This window comes from Eriocheir sinensis, chromosome 38 (assembly GCF_024679095.1).
Source record: "Eriocheir sinensis breed Jianghai 21 chromosome 38, ASM2467909v1, whole genome shotgun sequence".
In the NCBI taxonomy this organism is placed as follows: domain Eukaryota; kingdom Metazoa; phylum Arthropoda; class Malacostraca; order Decapoda; family Varunidae; genus Eriocheir; species Eriocheir sinensis.
This window is the reverse complement of record NC_066546.1, coordinates 11643471-11657029: the sequence shown is the minus strand read 5'-3', so window position 1 is coordinate 11657029 and position 13559 is coordinate 11643471. Positions and strand designations below refer to the sequence as shown.

The 13559-nt window shown below is 41.4% G+C and overlaps 1 protein-coding gene across 1 annotated transcript; it reads left to right on the top strand.

Moving 5' to 3' along the window:
- Positions 1-364: 364 nt before the first annotated feature.
- Positions 365-10277, top strand: LOC127008654 (coenzyme Q-binding protein COQ10 homolog B, mitochondrial-like). The gene is made up of 5 exons (XM_050880955.1): positions 365-532; positions 3769-3942; positions 4145-4256; positions 4787-4942; positions 9323-10277. The coding sequence occupies exons 1-5, from the start codon at positions 474-476 to the stop codon at positions 9509-9511; spliced, it is 690 nt and encodes a 229-aa protein (XP_050736912.1). The 5' UTR covers positions 365-473; the 3' UTR covers positions 9512-10277.
- The last annotated feature ends 3282 nt before the right edge of the window (positions 10278-13559 follow it).

Sequence of the window (13559 nt, the reverse complement as noted above, 5' to 3'; positions counted from 1 at the left end):
ACTTCTGTCCGCGACTGTACATACGTGTATAGTACAGAGTACAGAGAAAGCCAATCCAGTTATAATAAAGATCAGTGGGTGAACCGACTTTTTTTTTAAGTATGTAAGTCTGCAGTGGTTTCACCTCTATAGCTATCAGTCAACCATCATTAAATTTATTAGTTTCATGCACTTTCCTCCTTTGTTTTCCCATGTTGCTATTAAAATATTACGAATCTTATATATACCTCACTGCAAATCATACAATGTATTGCCTTGGGGTCGGGAAGGCATGTTCCTCCCTTTTCCTTTGTTGTGTATCTTTACAACAATAAACCACCGATCAATCAATCAATCAAATAAAAAGAGTATAATGAGAAAAAATAAAGATAAAGAGACGAACTGGCAACGTCCGTCATCAGCTGAGCCAAGTCACTCGACCTTCAAAACAAACATTTTACATAAGGACTTTATCTCCTGCTGGAAGGTTTAAGATGCAAGGGATTCGAACGGGGGCTTTACGACGTGCAGGTGCAAGTTTAAAGACACTCAGGTATGAATTTTGAGTCCTTTAAGTTAATTTAGAGCAACAAATGGAGACCCGCTGGGGGTCTTGCATCATCGTTATGGGTCCGTGTGTTGTGATTCATGCAGACACATTTACTTTTTTTTATTATTATTTTGTTTATTAAGTTAACCAGTAATGATAAGTGAAGACCGCTGGCAGGGGTCTTGATGCTTTGCGAGTCATCCGTCAACGGTATAGTGTTGTGGTATATGCTGACCCAAATATCCCTTAATATCATATCCCCAAATATCATACTTTTGGGGGTGAGATGAGCACAGTGTTTCGTGATAATGATATTTTTTTCCTCTAAATTTGGATGACCAAGACCTTCAATAGGCTGGACGTGCATGGGCTGAACCGAGTAACTTATGTTGACTTTTAATATGTAATAAACGGTAAAACTCCAGAATTATACTCATGATGGCAGACCAGGCCATTATGAAACCCACCAGCTGCTTCTCCTCACTGTCCTAAACTAATAGAATCACATGTGAAGCTAACGAAGAGTAACCTATTGCCACTATAAGGATAGTAACTAATCTCTGCTTGATTAGTTTTCAAATTGCAGAAATTAGTGATATTAGATGAAAATGGTTATCAGAGTGATGATAAACACATTACAATTTATTTGGAAAAAAGTGATAAACATTGGAGTGAGTTGGGTGTTATTCTGAAGTACTACCAAAATCATTAGATGAAGCACTTCAAAGTGGTAAGCCAGTCAGCTCACCACACATTCATCAAAACATTCACGAACGTAGAACAATTGAGTAGGCTGTCCATTGCCTTCTAGATAAACTAAATCCATGGATAGCTGTTAAAGGTAAGGAAAGGTGGGTACATACGCTATAGCTGCTCATGGCTATGGTGGTCATCACTAAACCATTGGCTCTTTGAGCCTGTATTAGGTTAGAACCCATTACCTTGGGACACAGGCCAATGTGAAATCCAGGATTGCCACAGTTTACCCTCCCCAGGTTTCCCCAAGTACTACTCATTTATTAACCAGCTCAAAAAGGAGGATGAACAGCTGGGTGAGCTGCAGTCCGACTGCCCAGGCCGGGATTCAAATTATGAGATTAGAATTGCCAGGGAAGCAAAGACCAATCCAAAGGGCTTCTTTCAGCTTTATAAGACCAAGGTTTGGGATAAGATAGGGCCACTTAAGTCAGGAGAATCACTGATTGATAGGATGAGGAAATGAGCGAGGCATTAAATAGATATTTCTTAACTATATACCAAAGAAAGATTAGATGATATACCTCTGGGAGAACAGATCTACAGGGTAGAAGAGGTAGAAGAATTAACCGACATTAACGTAAGTAGGGAGCTCGTGATTAGACAGATAGATAGACTTAAAGTCACTAAGGCACCAGGGCCAGATGAACTTTTCCCCAGGGTAATAAAGGAATGTGAAGCTGAAATAAGTGGGCAGTTAACAGAAGTATTTAGGAAGTCACTAGACACAGCGGTGGTGCCTGTTTCATGGAGGCATGCACACGTTATTCCAATATTTAAGAAGGGAGACAAATCTTCTGTGGAGAACTATAGGCCGATTAGTTTGACGTCAGTTATAGGTAAAATGATTGAGTCAATAATAGCTGATAGTATTAGGGACCACATAGACAGACATAATTTAATTCACGACTCACAGCATGGGTTTACTAAAGGAAAGTCGTGCCTCACTAATCTTATTTCCTTTTACAATAGAGTATACGAGGCAGCTGACAATGATGAGAGCTATGATGTGGTTTATCTGGATTTTAGTAAGGCCTTCGATAAGGTACCTCACCAGATACTGTTAAATAAAGTCAGGGCTCATGGGATAAGAGGGAAGGTATTTGATTGGATTAAGGCGTGGATTAGCGACAGGAAACAAAGGGTTACCATTAACGGTAAAAAATCCAAATGGGGTAATGTTACCAGTGGGGTTCCCCAAGGTTCAGTTTTAGGCCCGCTTCTATTCATTATCTACATCAATGACATAGACAAAGGGATAACTAGTGACATAGGTAAATTTGCAGATGATACCAAAATAGGACGCATTATTAGGACAGCGGAGGATGCTAGAGCACTGCAGGAGGATCTCAACAAACTGTCAGTTTGGTCAGAGAAATGGCAGATGAATTTTAACATCACCAAGTGTAGCGTACTTAGTGTAGGAACACGCAACCCATTACACGGGTATAGTTTAGACTCCACAGCGATAGGCAGGTCTGAGTGTGAAAGGGATTTGGGAGTGTTAGTGAACTCTGACCTAAAACTAAGAAAGCAATGTATTAGTGCGAGGAATAGGGCTAACAGGGTATTAGGCTTTATTAACAGGACAGTAACCAACAGGAGTGCAGAGGTCATCCTCAGACTCTATTTAGCGTTAGTTAGGCCACACTTAGATTATGCTGTCCAGTTTTGGTGCCCACACTACAGAATGGACATCAACTTGCTAGAATCAGTTCAGAGGAGGATGACCAAGATGATTCAGGGGCTGAGGAACCTCCCATATCAAAATAGGCTGAAACATCTAAACTTACATTCACTAGAGAGACGAAGAGTGCGGGGAGATCTGATAGAAATATTCAAATGGGTCAAGGGTTACAACAAAGGCGATATAAGTAAAGTACTGAGAATTAGCCAGCAGGATAGAACTCGCAGTAATGGATTTAAATTAGAAAAGTATAGAGTTAGGAGAGATATAGGCAAGCATTGGTTTAGTAATAGGGTGGTGGGGGAATGGAATAGACTCAGCAATCACATAGTTAGTGCAGGGACGATAGCTTGTTTTAAGAGTAGACTGGATAGCTACATGGATGAGGACGACAGGTGGCAGTGAGGTGTGGGTGCAGTAAGGTGACGGGGTACTGGATGCGTGCCAAGTACCGCCGGTATAACGAGGATCAAGCCTCTACCTGTAACCCCTGTAACTACACCTCACCCATCGTGAGTAGTGGGGGGGATTCTGGAGCTGCCCTGTGTAGGCCACCCGGCCTCTTGCAGTTTCCCTATGTTCTTGTGTTCTTATGTCATAGCCAGGCACTTTAGCCACTGCTCCATGGAGGCATAGCTGGGAAAATTTTAAAAGAACTATAGATAAGATGTTTTATCATTTGCAGCCACTGTTGAATTGCAATGATTGCAGAATAAGTCATAAATGCAAAAATAATTCATTTGAGAAACCATTGTTATATGAAGTGCTTTGCTTACAGTATCATTCATTTTCACAGAAAGGAATCAGCGAGTGTATGGCGGCCACAAGACTCTCGTGTAGAGGAGGAAAGAGGTGGCGGGTTTCCCCTTTTAGTTCCCTCTGCCCCACTCCTCACCCAACCTCAGCGACCCTTCATCACTTCTGTGCTTGGAGGGAAGAAGAAAGAATATTCGGAGAGACGCGTTCTTGGGTAACTGTTCCTCTTATGTTTATTATAATTGGTTGTATACTTATGAATAAGATGTTCTTTGTCAAAGCTTAAAGTTTCATAGATAACTTAAAGGAGCAAAAAATTAAAATATTAGTTCAAGAAAAAATAGTGAAGTACATATTCAGTTGGATTTATAACAATGACAAATATTTCACTGATTTACTCTTAACACTCACTTCAGGTACTCTATGAATCAGATGTTTGATGTGGTGTCAGAGGTAGAGAAGTACCACAAATTTGTCCCATACTGCAAGAAATCACATGTCACAGCAAGACGGCCTGGCTTTCTTAAGGTGAGTGATTGGCATGTGTTTTGGAGATTATGAAAGCTGAAAGGAGTTCTGGGAAACTTAAGGAAGGGTTGGGAATGAAAAGACAGTAAATAATAAGGAAGACATTGAATAACTATGCTTTAAAATGACTACACAGGTTAGTCAAATTTTATGCTGTTTGAGTTTTACAAGTTAGAGCATTTCCTGTCATCCTTGAATATTCCAGCCACACCACTAGCATTTTGACATTTGACTGCAGACAAAGACTAAGCTTAGCATGGGTAAGGAATACTCTCCTCAGTGTGGAACAGTGATCACATAATTGCACCACTACTGTGTGGTACCTATGATGGCTGTGATTGTTCCATCACTTTGGGGCATCACATGATTACACCTCCAATCACAGACACATCATGAAACCAATCATAGGAGTTTGTTTATAGATTTTCAGTAAAGAAGTTCAAGATTTTATAATCCGCTGATTACATAGTGATAGTTGCCTGTATTTTGCATATTATTGTCAACCCCTGAAGTGTGTACTTGATTTCCAGGCTGATCTTGTCGTTGGGTTCCCTCCTGTAATAGAGTCTTATACCTCTAGCGTCACCCTGGCACGGCCTCACTTGGTACGAGCAGTTTGTACTGAAGGGAAGATGTTCAACTACCTCCTTACAATATGGAAATTTTCACCTGGGATACGAGGCCAGGTAAGAAAAGTTTTGGTATAGAGATGAATGTTCCAGCCAATCCATGGTTACTAGGAAGCTTAAGATAAATCAAAAGGATGCAACAAAGGATGGTCTAACAGCTTATTATACCAACAGTCGGAGTCTCAGGAGCAAGATAGATCTACTAAGGGGAAAGCATGTGTCGAGAAATTTGACATTATAGCAATCATGGAAACATGATTGGATATTGCAAACAGAAACTTCATGTCGGAATTGGAAATAGATGGTTATCAGATGTTTCACAAGGATAGAAAGGGGAAGAAGGGAGAGGGGGTGGCACTCTATGTTAAAGACACTTAAATGTACTGCTAACAATTCTGTTCAAACAAACGACGACTCCGAGTCAGTTTGGGTGGACGTCCACAGAAGGAAAGACAAAATAACTCAAGGGGTTCTATACAGGCCACCCAACCTAGGCAGACAGGACACAGACATATTACTATAAGAGTTTGGCAGGGCAGACAGGAGCAAAAATGTCTGCATCGTGGGGATTTCAACTATAGGAATATAGACTGGGAAGGTGTGGTGGGAGATCTAGAGTCAGGGGATTTTCTGAAAGTAATACAGGATAATTTTCTCAAGCAGACAGTAACTGAGCCCACCAGAGGTAACAACATTTTGGACTTAGTCTTAACTAACAACGAGAAATGATCATTGAACTAGATGTTGGGGGAGAGCTAGGTGGTAATGATCACAAGGAGATTAGGTTTAAGTTTTAGCTTAGACTGGGCGGTGACCCAAGAGCTCAGCACTATGTTGGTGCCAGACTTTAGAAGAGCCGATTACGAGGGGGTTAGAGGACATCTTGTGGAGGTAAATTGGGAAACCTTAGGGCTAGATGAGGGCCAGATCTCAGGGCAGGAGCCTGGAGGACAGGGGAGCCATGTAGAGCTGACCTACAATAATTTAGTTAGAGTAATAGCAGAGGGTCAAGAGACAGCATATCCCTTAACCCCTTGACTCCGGCGATGTCGGCGTCTAACGGCTTCACCGTATGGAAAGGGTTAGTCCTCTTCTAAAGCTCTTAATCCTCTTCTAAACCTCTTAAGAGGAAATGAAAGAAGATTAACCCCTTCACTCCGGCGACGCTGACGTCGGCGTCCGACGGCGTCACCGTATGGAAAGGGTTAGTCCTCTTCTAAACCTCTTAAGAGGAAATGGGAGAGGATTAAGAGGGCTTGAGAGATTTAGAAGAGGATTAATCCTCTTCCATTTCCTCTTGACCCATTCCAAACTGTGACACCAATGTCTGCATCACGGATGGAAAGGATTAAGAGGAATTTAGAGGAGGATTGAGAGGTTTAGAAGAGGATTAATCCTCTTCCATTTCCTCTTGATCTTTACCATACTGTAACGCCGACGTCTGCGTCACGGATGGAAAGGGTTAACAAGCACGTTAAAGGGAAAATAACCACCCTAAATGGATGACCTGCAGACTCAAGCATGAGATTGGAAAATAAAGAATGGGGAAATGTTGGAAATCAGTATGATTTACCACAAGTCCAACGGTATGTAACTCTTTGGGACACAACCACCTAAGAAATTTCCAGAGAGGAACTCACCATGCTCATTCTGGAATAACCGGGCCGGACTCTCGCCAGACAGTACCCCAGGCGGCCAATAAATGATAATCCTAGCAGCGCTGCTTAGTAAAATCTTATTGTAATAGAAACCGCCCGAGTACTTAGCTCTTTCTAGGAAAATTGTCCTCCCAGAGTGTCTCGTAGGTGTGTGTATCCCTCGAGGATAGGTTAGAAGTACACAGTGGCCAAGTAATGGTTGGGGACGCTGTGCAGGTGTTGTTTACTCGGTGAAGGCTGGATGGCAAGAGGGCTCCCAAGGAGCCGTCCACGTTCAAAGGGATGTTTAGTTCTCTCCCCCCAGACGGCGTGGCTTCTGCCTCTGTTTCCAGCAGTTAATTAGTCCTTGCATATTTATTTAGTTTAGCAAGGTAAATTACTTGTTATTTTATGGAAGGAACACTTCAATATAGTAATTCCCTTCATTGTTAGTTTAGTTAGTCATTTAGGCAGTGATTAATTTAATTTGTCTCGATATGGGAGTCCAAAGACCGAGGTGGGTAACCACCATTCGAGGCTTATTTTAGCTCAAACGATGGACACATTGCTGGTTCGAGCTTCGGCCCGAGACTTGTGCCAGTGGGAAATAGATAATTGCTAATCCCCATGCTATCATCACCTAATTCCTAACAGAAACCCACCTCAGGGGTAGGTATGTTGAACTAGCCAGATCGGTGAAGAAGAACACCTGCTTAGCAAAAAGGAATTACGAGATTAGGGTAGCTAACGAGGCCAAGAATGATCCCAAGGGCTTCTTTAAATTATACAGAACGAAAACAAGGGAGAGAATTGGACCGTTGAAAACAAACACAGGAGAGCACGTTGAGAATTGGGAAGATATGAGTAAAATGTTGAATGACTATTTCCTTTCAGTTTTCACACAGGAAAATCTAAAAACCATTCCGGAGAGAGTTCAGATATATGAGGGCGAAGATAACGACAAGTTGAGAGATGTGACTATTACCAGGCAGGTAGTCCAGGATGAGATTGGTAGGTTGAAGAAAAACAAATCGCCAGGCCCAGACGAAATATTCCCACGTGTTCTGAAAGAATGCAAGGAGGCCCTCAGTGGCCCACTTACCGATATCTTTAAGATGTCAGTAAATTCTGGGTACGTGCCCAGCCAATGGAAAGTAGTTAATGTGACGCCGATTTTTAAAAGGGGAAACAAGTTATACACCTCAAATTATCACCCAAGTAGCTTAACATCAGTTGTAGGCAAGATGTCGGAGTCAATTATATCTAGGAGCATTCGGAACCATCTAGAGAAGCATAGTTTAATTCATGACTCACAGCATGGGTTCACGAAGGGTAGGTCTTGCCTTACTAATTTGTTGTCCTTCTACACTAAAGTAATTGAGGCAGTTGATAGAGATGAAAGCAATGACATACTAAAGCTAGATTTCAGTAAAGCGTTTGACAAAGTCCCTCATCACCGGCTGTTACTAAAATTACAGACTTAGGCGTAGATGGGAAAGTCTTGAACTGGATCAGGGCATGGCTTAGTGGTAGAAAGCAGAGAGTGCAAATCAATGGTAAAAAATCTGAATGGGGGCAGTGTTACAAGTGGAGTCCCACAGGGGTCGGTGCTGGGTCCGCTGCTTTTTATCATTTACATCAATGAATGGGACACAGGAATTAGTAATGGTGATGTCAGTAAGTTCACAGATGATACAAAGATCGGTAGTGTAATGCAATCAGGCCAGGACGCTAGCGTTCTCCAGGATGAGCTTAACAGACTATACGATTGGGCGGGGAAGTGGCAGATGGAATTCAATGTCGGGAAGTGTAGTATTCTGAATGTAGGTAGGAATAACCCCTCACATAATTACTCCTTAAATGACACTCCTCTAAGCAGGTCTGAGTGTGAGAGGGACTTAGGAGTCTTAGTGAGCACTGACCTTCGTCCAAGGGCCCAATGCATCGAGGCTAAGAATTGTGCAAACAGGATACTGGGTTTCATCTCGAGGAGCGTAAGCAATGGGAGCGCTCAGGTCATCCTCAAACTATACTTAGCTCTAGTTAGACCTCACCTTGATTATGCAGTCCAGTTCTGGTCGTCACCGTACTATAGAATGGATATCAAGACGTTCGAATCTGTACAGAGAAGGATGACAAAAATTATTCAAGGTGTGAGAAACTTGCCTTATGAGGATAGACTTAAGCATTTAAATCTACACTCTCTAGAAAGATTAAGGTTGCGAGGAGACCTTCTCGAAGTCTATAAATGTATAAAGGGCTTTAATAAAGGGGATGTCAATAGGGTTCTGGTAGTAAAAGAGCCAGGTAGGACACATAGCAATGGTTTTAAGTTAGACAAATTCAGATTCAGCAAAGACATAGGCAAGAATTGGTTCACCAATAGAGTGGTGGATGAATGAAACAGGCCTAGCAGTCATGTTTTGGGTGCCAATACCATAGATACATTTAAGAATAGGTTGGACAAATTCATGGATAGAGGTTAGGTGCGGTTAGTATTACAGGAGCTGCCTTGTATAGGCCAACCGGCCCCTTGCAGACTCCTTACATTCTTATGTTCTTATGTTCATCACTTCAGTATGTTTGGTGTTGATGCATTGCAATAATTTATCATGATTTTCACATGACACAAATAATCAATCAGTCTCTGTCTCTCTCTCTTTAGCATATATATATATATATATATATATATATATATATATATATATATATATATATATATATATATATATATATATATATATATATATATATATATATATATATATACAAACTAATATTTTTTCCCTCCCCCCTCCAGCCCAACACCTGCACACTGGACTTCTCCGTATCCTTTGAGTTCCGCTCAGCAATACACTCACAGCTTGCACATGTTTTCTTTGATGAAGTTGTGAGAAAAAACGTGAATTCCTTCTTAGCAGAGGCAGAAAAACGCTATGGCAAGGCAACCATTGTTGCCCGGCCTTCACGAGTAGTGAATGTGTCTTGAATGCAAATATATTTATAGATTTATCTTTGTGAATGTATTTATTGTAAATAAGTCTCAGTGAACCTTGAGGATGAAACATTTTTAAGATGTGAGAAGTCATACTGCCAACCTATCTTTGGGTACAGACGAGTCTATCTCTCTCTCTCAATACTTCTCTCCTTCATTTAAATTTGGATGTTACCATTATTCATGTTCCCTTATGCAAAAAATGGTCAGCATATTTATTTCTTTTTTCCATACAAAGCAAAATCTTTAAAATCCCTGTTCCTTCATTATCTTCTTATTGTATTTTTTGAGGAGTAGGATCATTTCTTTTGAGTCAGTCAGCTTCATCATTTTCTTATCAGATCATTTTGTGGAAAGGACCACATTTTTATTTTCTGTAAAAGTCTAATACCTTTAAGAGTGCTCAGCTTGTGCTCAGGTCACAACGCCATGTCTTGTACATCTGGCATTATGGTGAGAGCACTAGTGGCACTAGCTGAGTACCACGGCTAAATTTGTTCTTGAGATAATGATTGGTGTAGTCCTTGTGTCCCTGATTTTATGAGGTAAGGAATATCAGGCCTCCTCCACAACATGTTTGTTTCTGGAATTAGTTATGGTTATGGAGCTGCAAAAGAAGGTAAATCATACTTCAAGTAATTTACCCTCCAATCTGCTTCCGATTATGTAAATAGAGTATTTAATAGAATATGCAACTTAATATTTTAAGTGCAAGTCAGGTTTGCTTGATATTTATTCAATAATTATATAAAAAATACCATCTGGTTTGTATATTATCCTTTACGATGGCGCATATTGTTTTGTTGAAGACATAGTTCATGGATGCTTCCTTGGTGCGGTGGTAAGCACGCCTAGTTTAATTTTAATACCAGGGATGCGGTGTTGTAGTAAGAATTATTCTGCCTCTGATGGACGTCCTCTCAGTAATGGCGCCAAATTCGCTTCCGGACTGTGGTCAGGTCATTACTCACGTAACAAAAAGCTACAACAACAGAGGTCTCAGGAGGCAGGTCAGGTTATTATGTATGATACTTGGCTTAGGGTAAGACTAAACATACTGGGGTAGACTACAAGTACTGCAGTAGACCGCACGCTTAAGTAGCACCAATCAGGTGAATCTGTTATTGTAATTTTTTTTTTTTTTTTTAAGGCGGTTCAAGGGCAACAAAGAAAAAAAGCCCGCCACTCACCGCTCCCACAACAAAGTAAAGAGTGGCCAAAGATCGAGGTGCTTTGCAAGGGGTTGTGCGATAGTTTTTATCCAGAGAGCGATGATGCTAGAAATTACAGGTGGTCGGAGTCCAGCAGCAAAGTGTGACAGGGGTGTGGATGAAACTGTGGCACATATGATACTGGTGTGTGGGAGGTACCGGAGAGAAAGGACGGAGATGATGAGGGTGGCGCTGAGTGAGATGGGGTGGAATGTGAATGGGAGGATTGCAAGAACAGAGAGGGAATGGATGGTGCTGCTGCTGTGAATGAGTGCTGAAGCAAGTGAGTTTTCTGGAAAAGATCAACACAAGCAGCAGGACGAAGAGAACACCATTGGAAGAGCTCTTTTTGAAAACACAGGAATGGAGACAGTAAAGACAGTACTATATAAATTTTGGCAGAAAAAAGAAAAAAGAAAAGAAAGGAAGAGGAGACGTAAAGAGGTTTAGAAACACAAAAGACCCAGACCGAGAAAGATCACAGACCCAGAGAAGGCTACATGAGTGTCGTTACAAAGGCAAGACTCCCAACCGACAAACTCATGTGGTGTGCAAGAAATAGGAAATAAGAAGATATTGATAGGTAGGGGAGAGCGGTGATGATTCGGCCACTTTTTAGAAAAAATATTTAAAAAAAAAAAAAGTTTAAGAAATAGTGTAATTTTGTTGATCTCAAAATGTTCATCCATCATTTGGCTCCTTAGGCTGCTTATATGACACTCTTAGCTATTTCCAGTTTTCAGATGTAGGTGATGAAAGACAAGTTTCTAAATCTTCCGAACCATAATATAACTTCAGTTTGATTGGCTAATAAACAAGATTATATCTACTACAAAACATTTGTTTAAGGACAAAAGAATCCTCTCAATAAAAAATTAAAAAATAAAAGGAGAACTACAAGAAATATCTAAAAAAATTGGTATTATGGCCTCCTTCTCTTCTCACAAGCATAATATCTGAATATAAATCAACCAAATTAACCTTTTTATAACCGTTGCAACACTTAAAATGTCTAAATCAATATAAATTTGATAAAAATCATAAAAAAAACTAACTGTCCGAATCATCACGACTCTATAAAAAGCAAATGTGTGGTCACGCTCCTTTTCCAGCACGAGAGCTGGGTGATCGTGTTTACGGCACTACGTAGTGCCGCAGGTACCTTCGCCGTGTATCGCTGCGTCACCGAAATAATTTACATCTCGCTAATTGGCACGTTTATGAAGGGAGAGCTTACGATACACCCTGAAAATATTACATTCGAGATGCAAAAAAACATAAAATCGGACTTGCATCGAAAAGAACAGCTCTGAGGGCGTGGTTGTCCCTTTGAGGGCCAAGGCAACAAAGTTTTGCACATTTACACAAAATCTCGCGGCACTCAGTTCCATACACTTTACAATTAGTGCTATGGCCGGACCATCCCACTGTCCGAATCATCACCGCTCTCCCCTACTGCTTATCTTTTCTTTCTTTTTACAGGTTGTGCCGACCATATTATAAGGCCTGCATGATTGATTGATTGATTGATTGATAGTTTATTGTTGCAAGTAAAACAACCAAGGAGAAGGGAGGAGCATGCCATCCCAACCCCCAGGCAGTACAGAGTGTGATTATACAACTAAAGGCGGCTTTACACCTGGCAATTCCTGGCCGGCAATACAGCCGCGACGATCTAGCGGCTAGACCAGCTGGGTGCTCTTGGGAGCAAGTACGTTCACACGTGGGAGGAGCCGCCGGGAGCATCAAGACGTAAACTGCTAGTAAATGTAAGGGCATGAATTCATCCCAGACACCCCAAAAGGCTACTACCATATATTAAAACCACAATGAGTTTGGTGCATTAGCCTAATATTGTAGAAATACTTTAAGTAAACGAGTTTTACTTTCAGTAGTATTGATTGATTGATTGTTCATTGTTGCATTTAATAACAAAAGAGAAGGGAGGAACATGCCATCGCAACCAAGGCAAGTATAGAGAAGGTATCGTCATACAGGCGGGAGGAAATCACTCGTTGGCAACTTCACCCTTGGCCCCGCCCCATCCTCGTTGTCTGCCCAAACCGACGACTTCACACACCTCACTCTCACCCTGTTTCCTGACCCCAACATTCATTTTTACGAAAAACTGAGACCAACATCATCTTCTTGAGAAAATTATGCATCACACTAGCATAAATTTGTAACAATACTGTAAAAGTACACATACGAAAATCAGAGTTAAGTGAAGGATGGAGTAAACATGTTCTTGCACTTATTTCCCTTCAACTCCTTAGTATTCGGCTGGTTTTCGTCGCGTCCCTTTTATAAGCCCAGATCCTGAATCTGCATGCTTTTCTGCTTCTGATGGTGTGTGGTACGTCCAGAGGTAAATATATGCATAGGGTCAAAATCGCCTCCGAACATAAGCCGCGTCGTGACGGCGTTCATGCGCATCGCCATTTATTTACTCAAGTCAGACTCGCCGCTCACCTCACGCCCCATCTGCCATGGTGGTCTCAGTTTTTCGTAAAAATGAATGTTGGGGTCAGGAAACAGGGTGAGAGTGAGGTGTGTGAAGTCGTCGGTTTGGGCAGACAACGAGGATGGGGCGGGGCTTAATTAGGCTCGAGGAATGGGCGGAGCTTATCGGGACGCCAGCCAATCATCGTCCAGGATGAGATGAACATAAGAACATAAGAACATAAGAACGCAGGAGTCTACAAGAGGCCGGTAGGCCTGTACGAGGCAGCTCCTTTGACCCTAAGCTCCCGTGTATCTAACCCCACCTAATATCGCTGTCCATGAATTTATCTAGTCTATTTTTGAATGTGACAGTTGTATTGGCACTC

Excerpts from the sequence above, each read along its gene's own strand:
- LOC127008654 (XM_050880955.1), top strand. The coding sequence starts at position 474 with ATGCAAGGGATTCGAACGGGGGCTTTACGACGTGCAGGTGCAAGTTTA. Across the intron at positions 533-3,768 it reads GCAAGTTTAAAGACACTCAG|AAAGGAATCAGCGAGTGTAT; the intron begins GTATGAATTTTG and ends TCATTTTCACAG. Across the intron at positions 4,943-9,322 it reads CACCTGGGATACGAGGCCAG|CCCAACACCTGCACACTGGA; the intron begins GTAAGAAAAGTT and ends TCCCCCCTCCAG.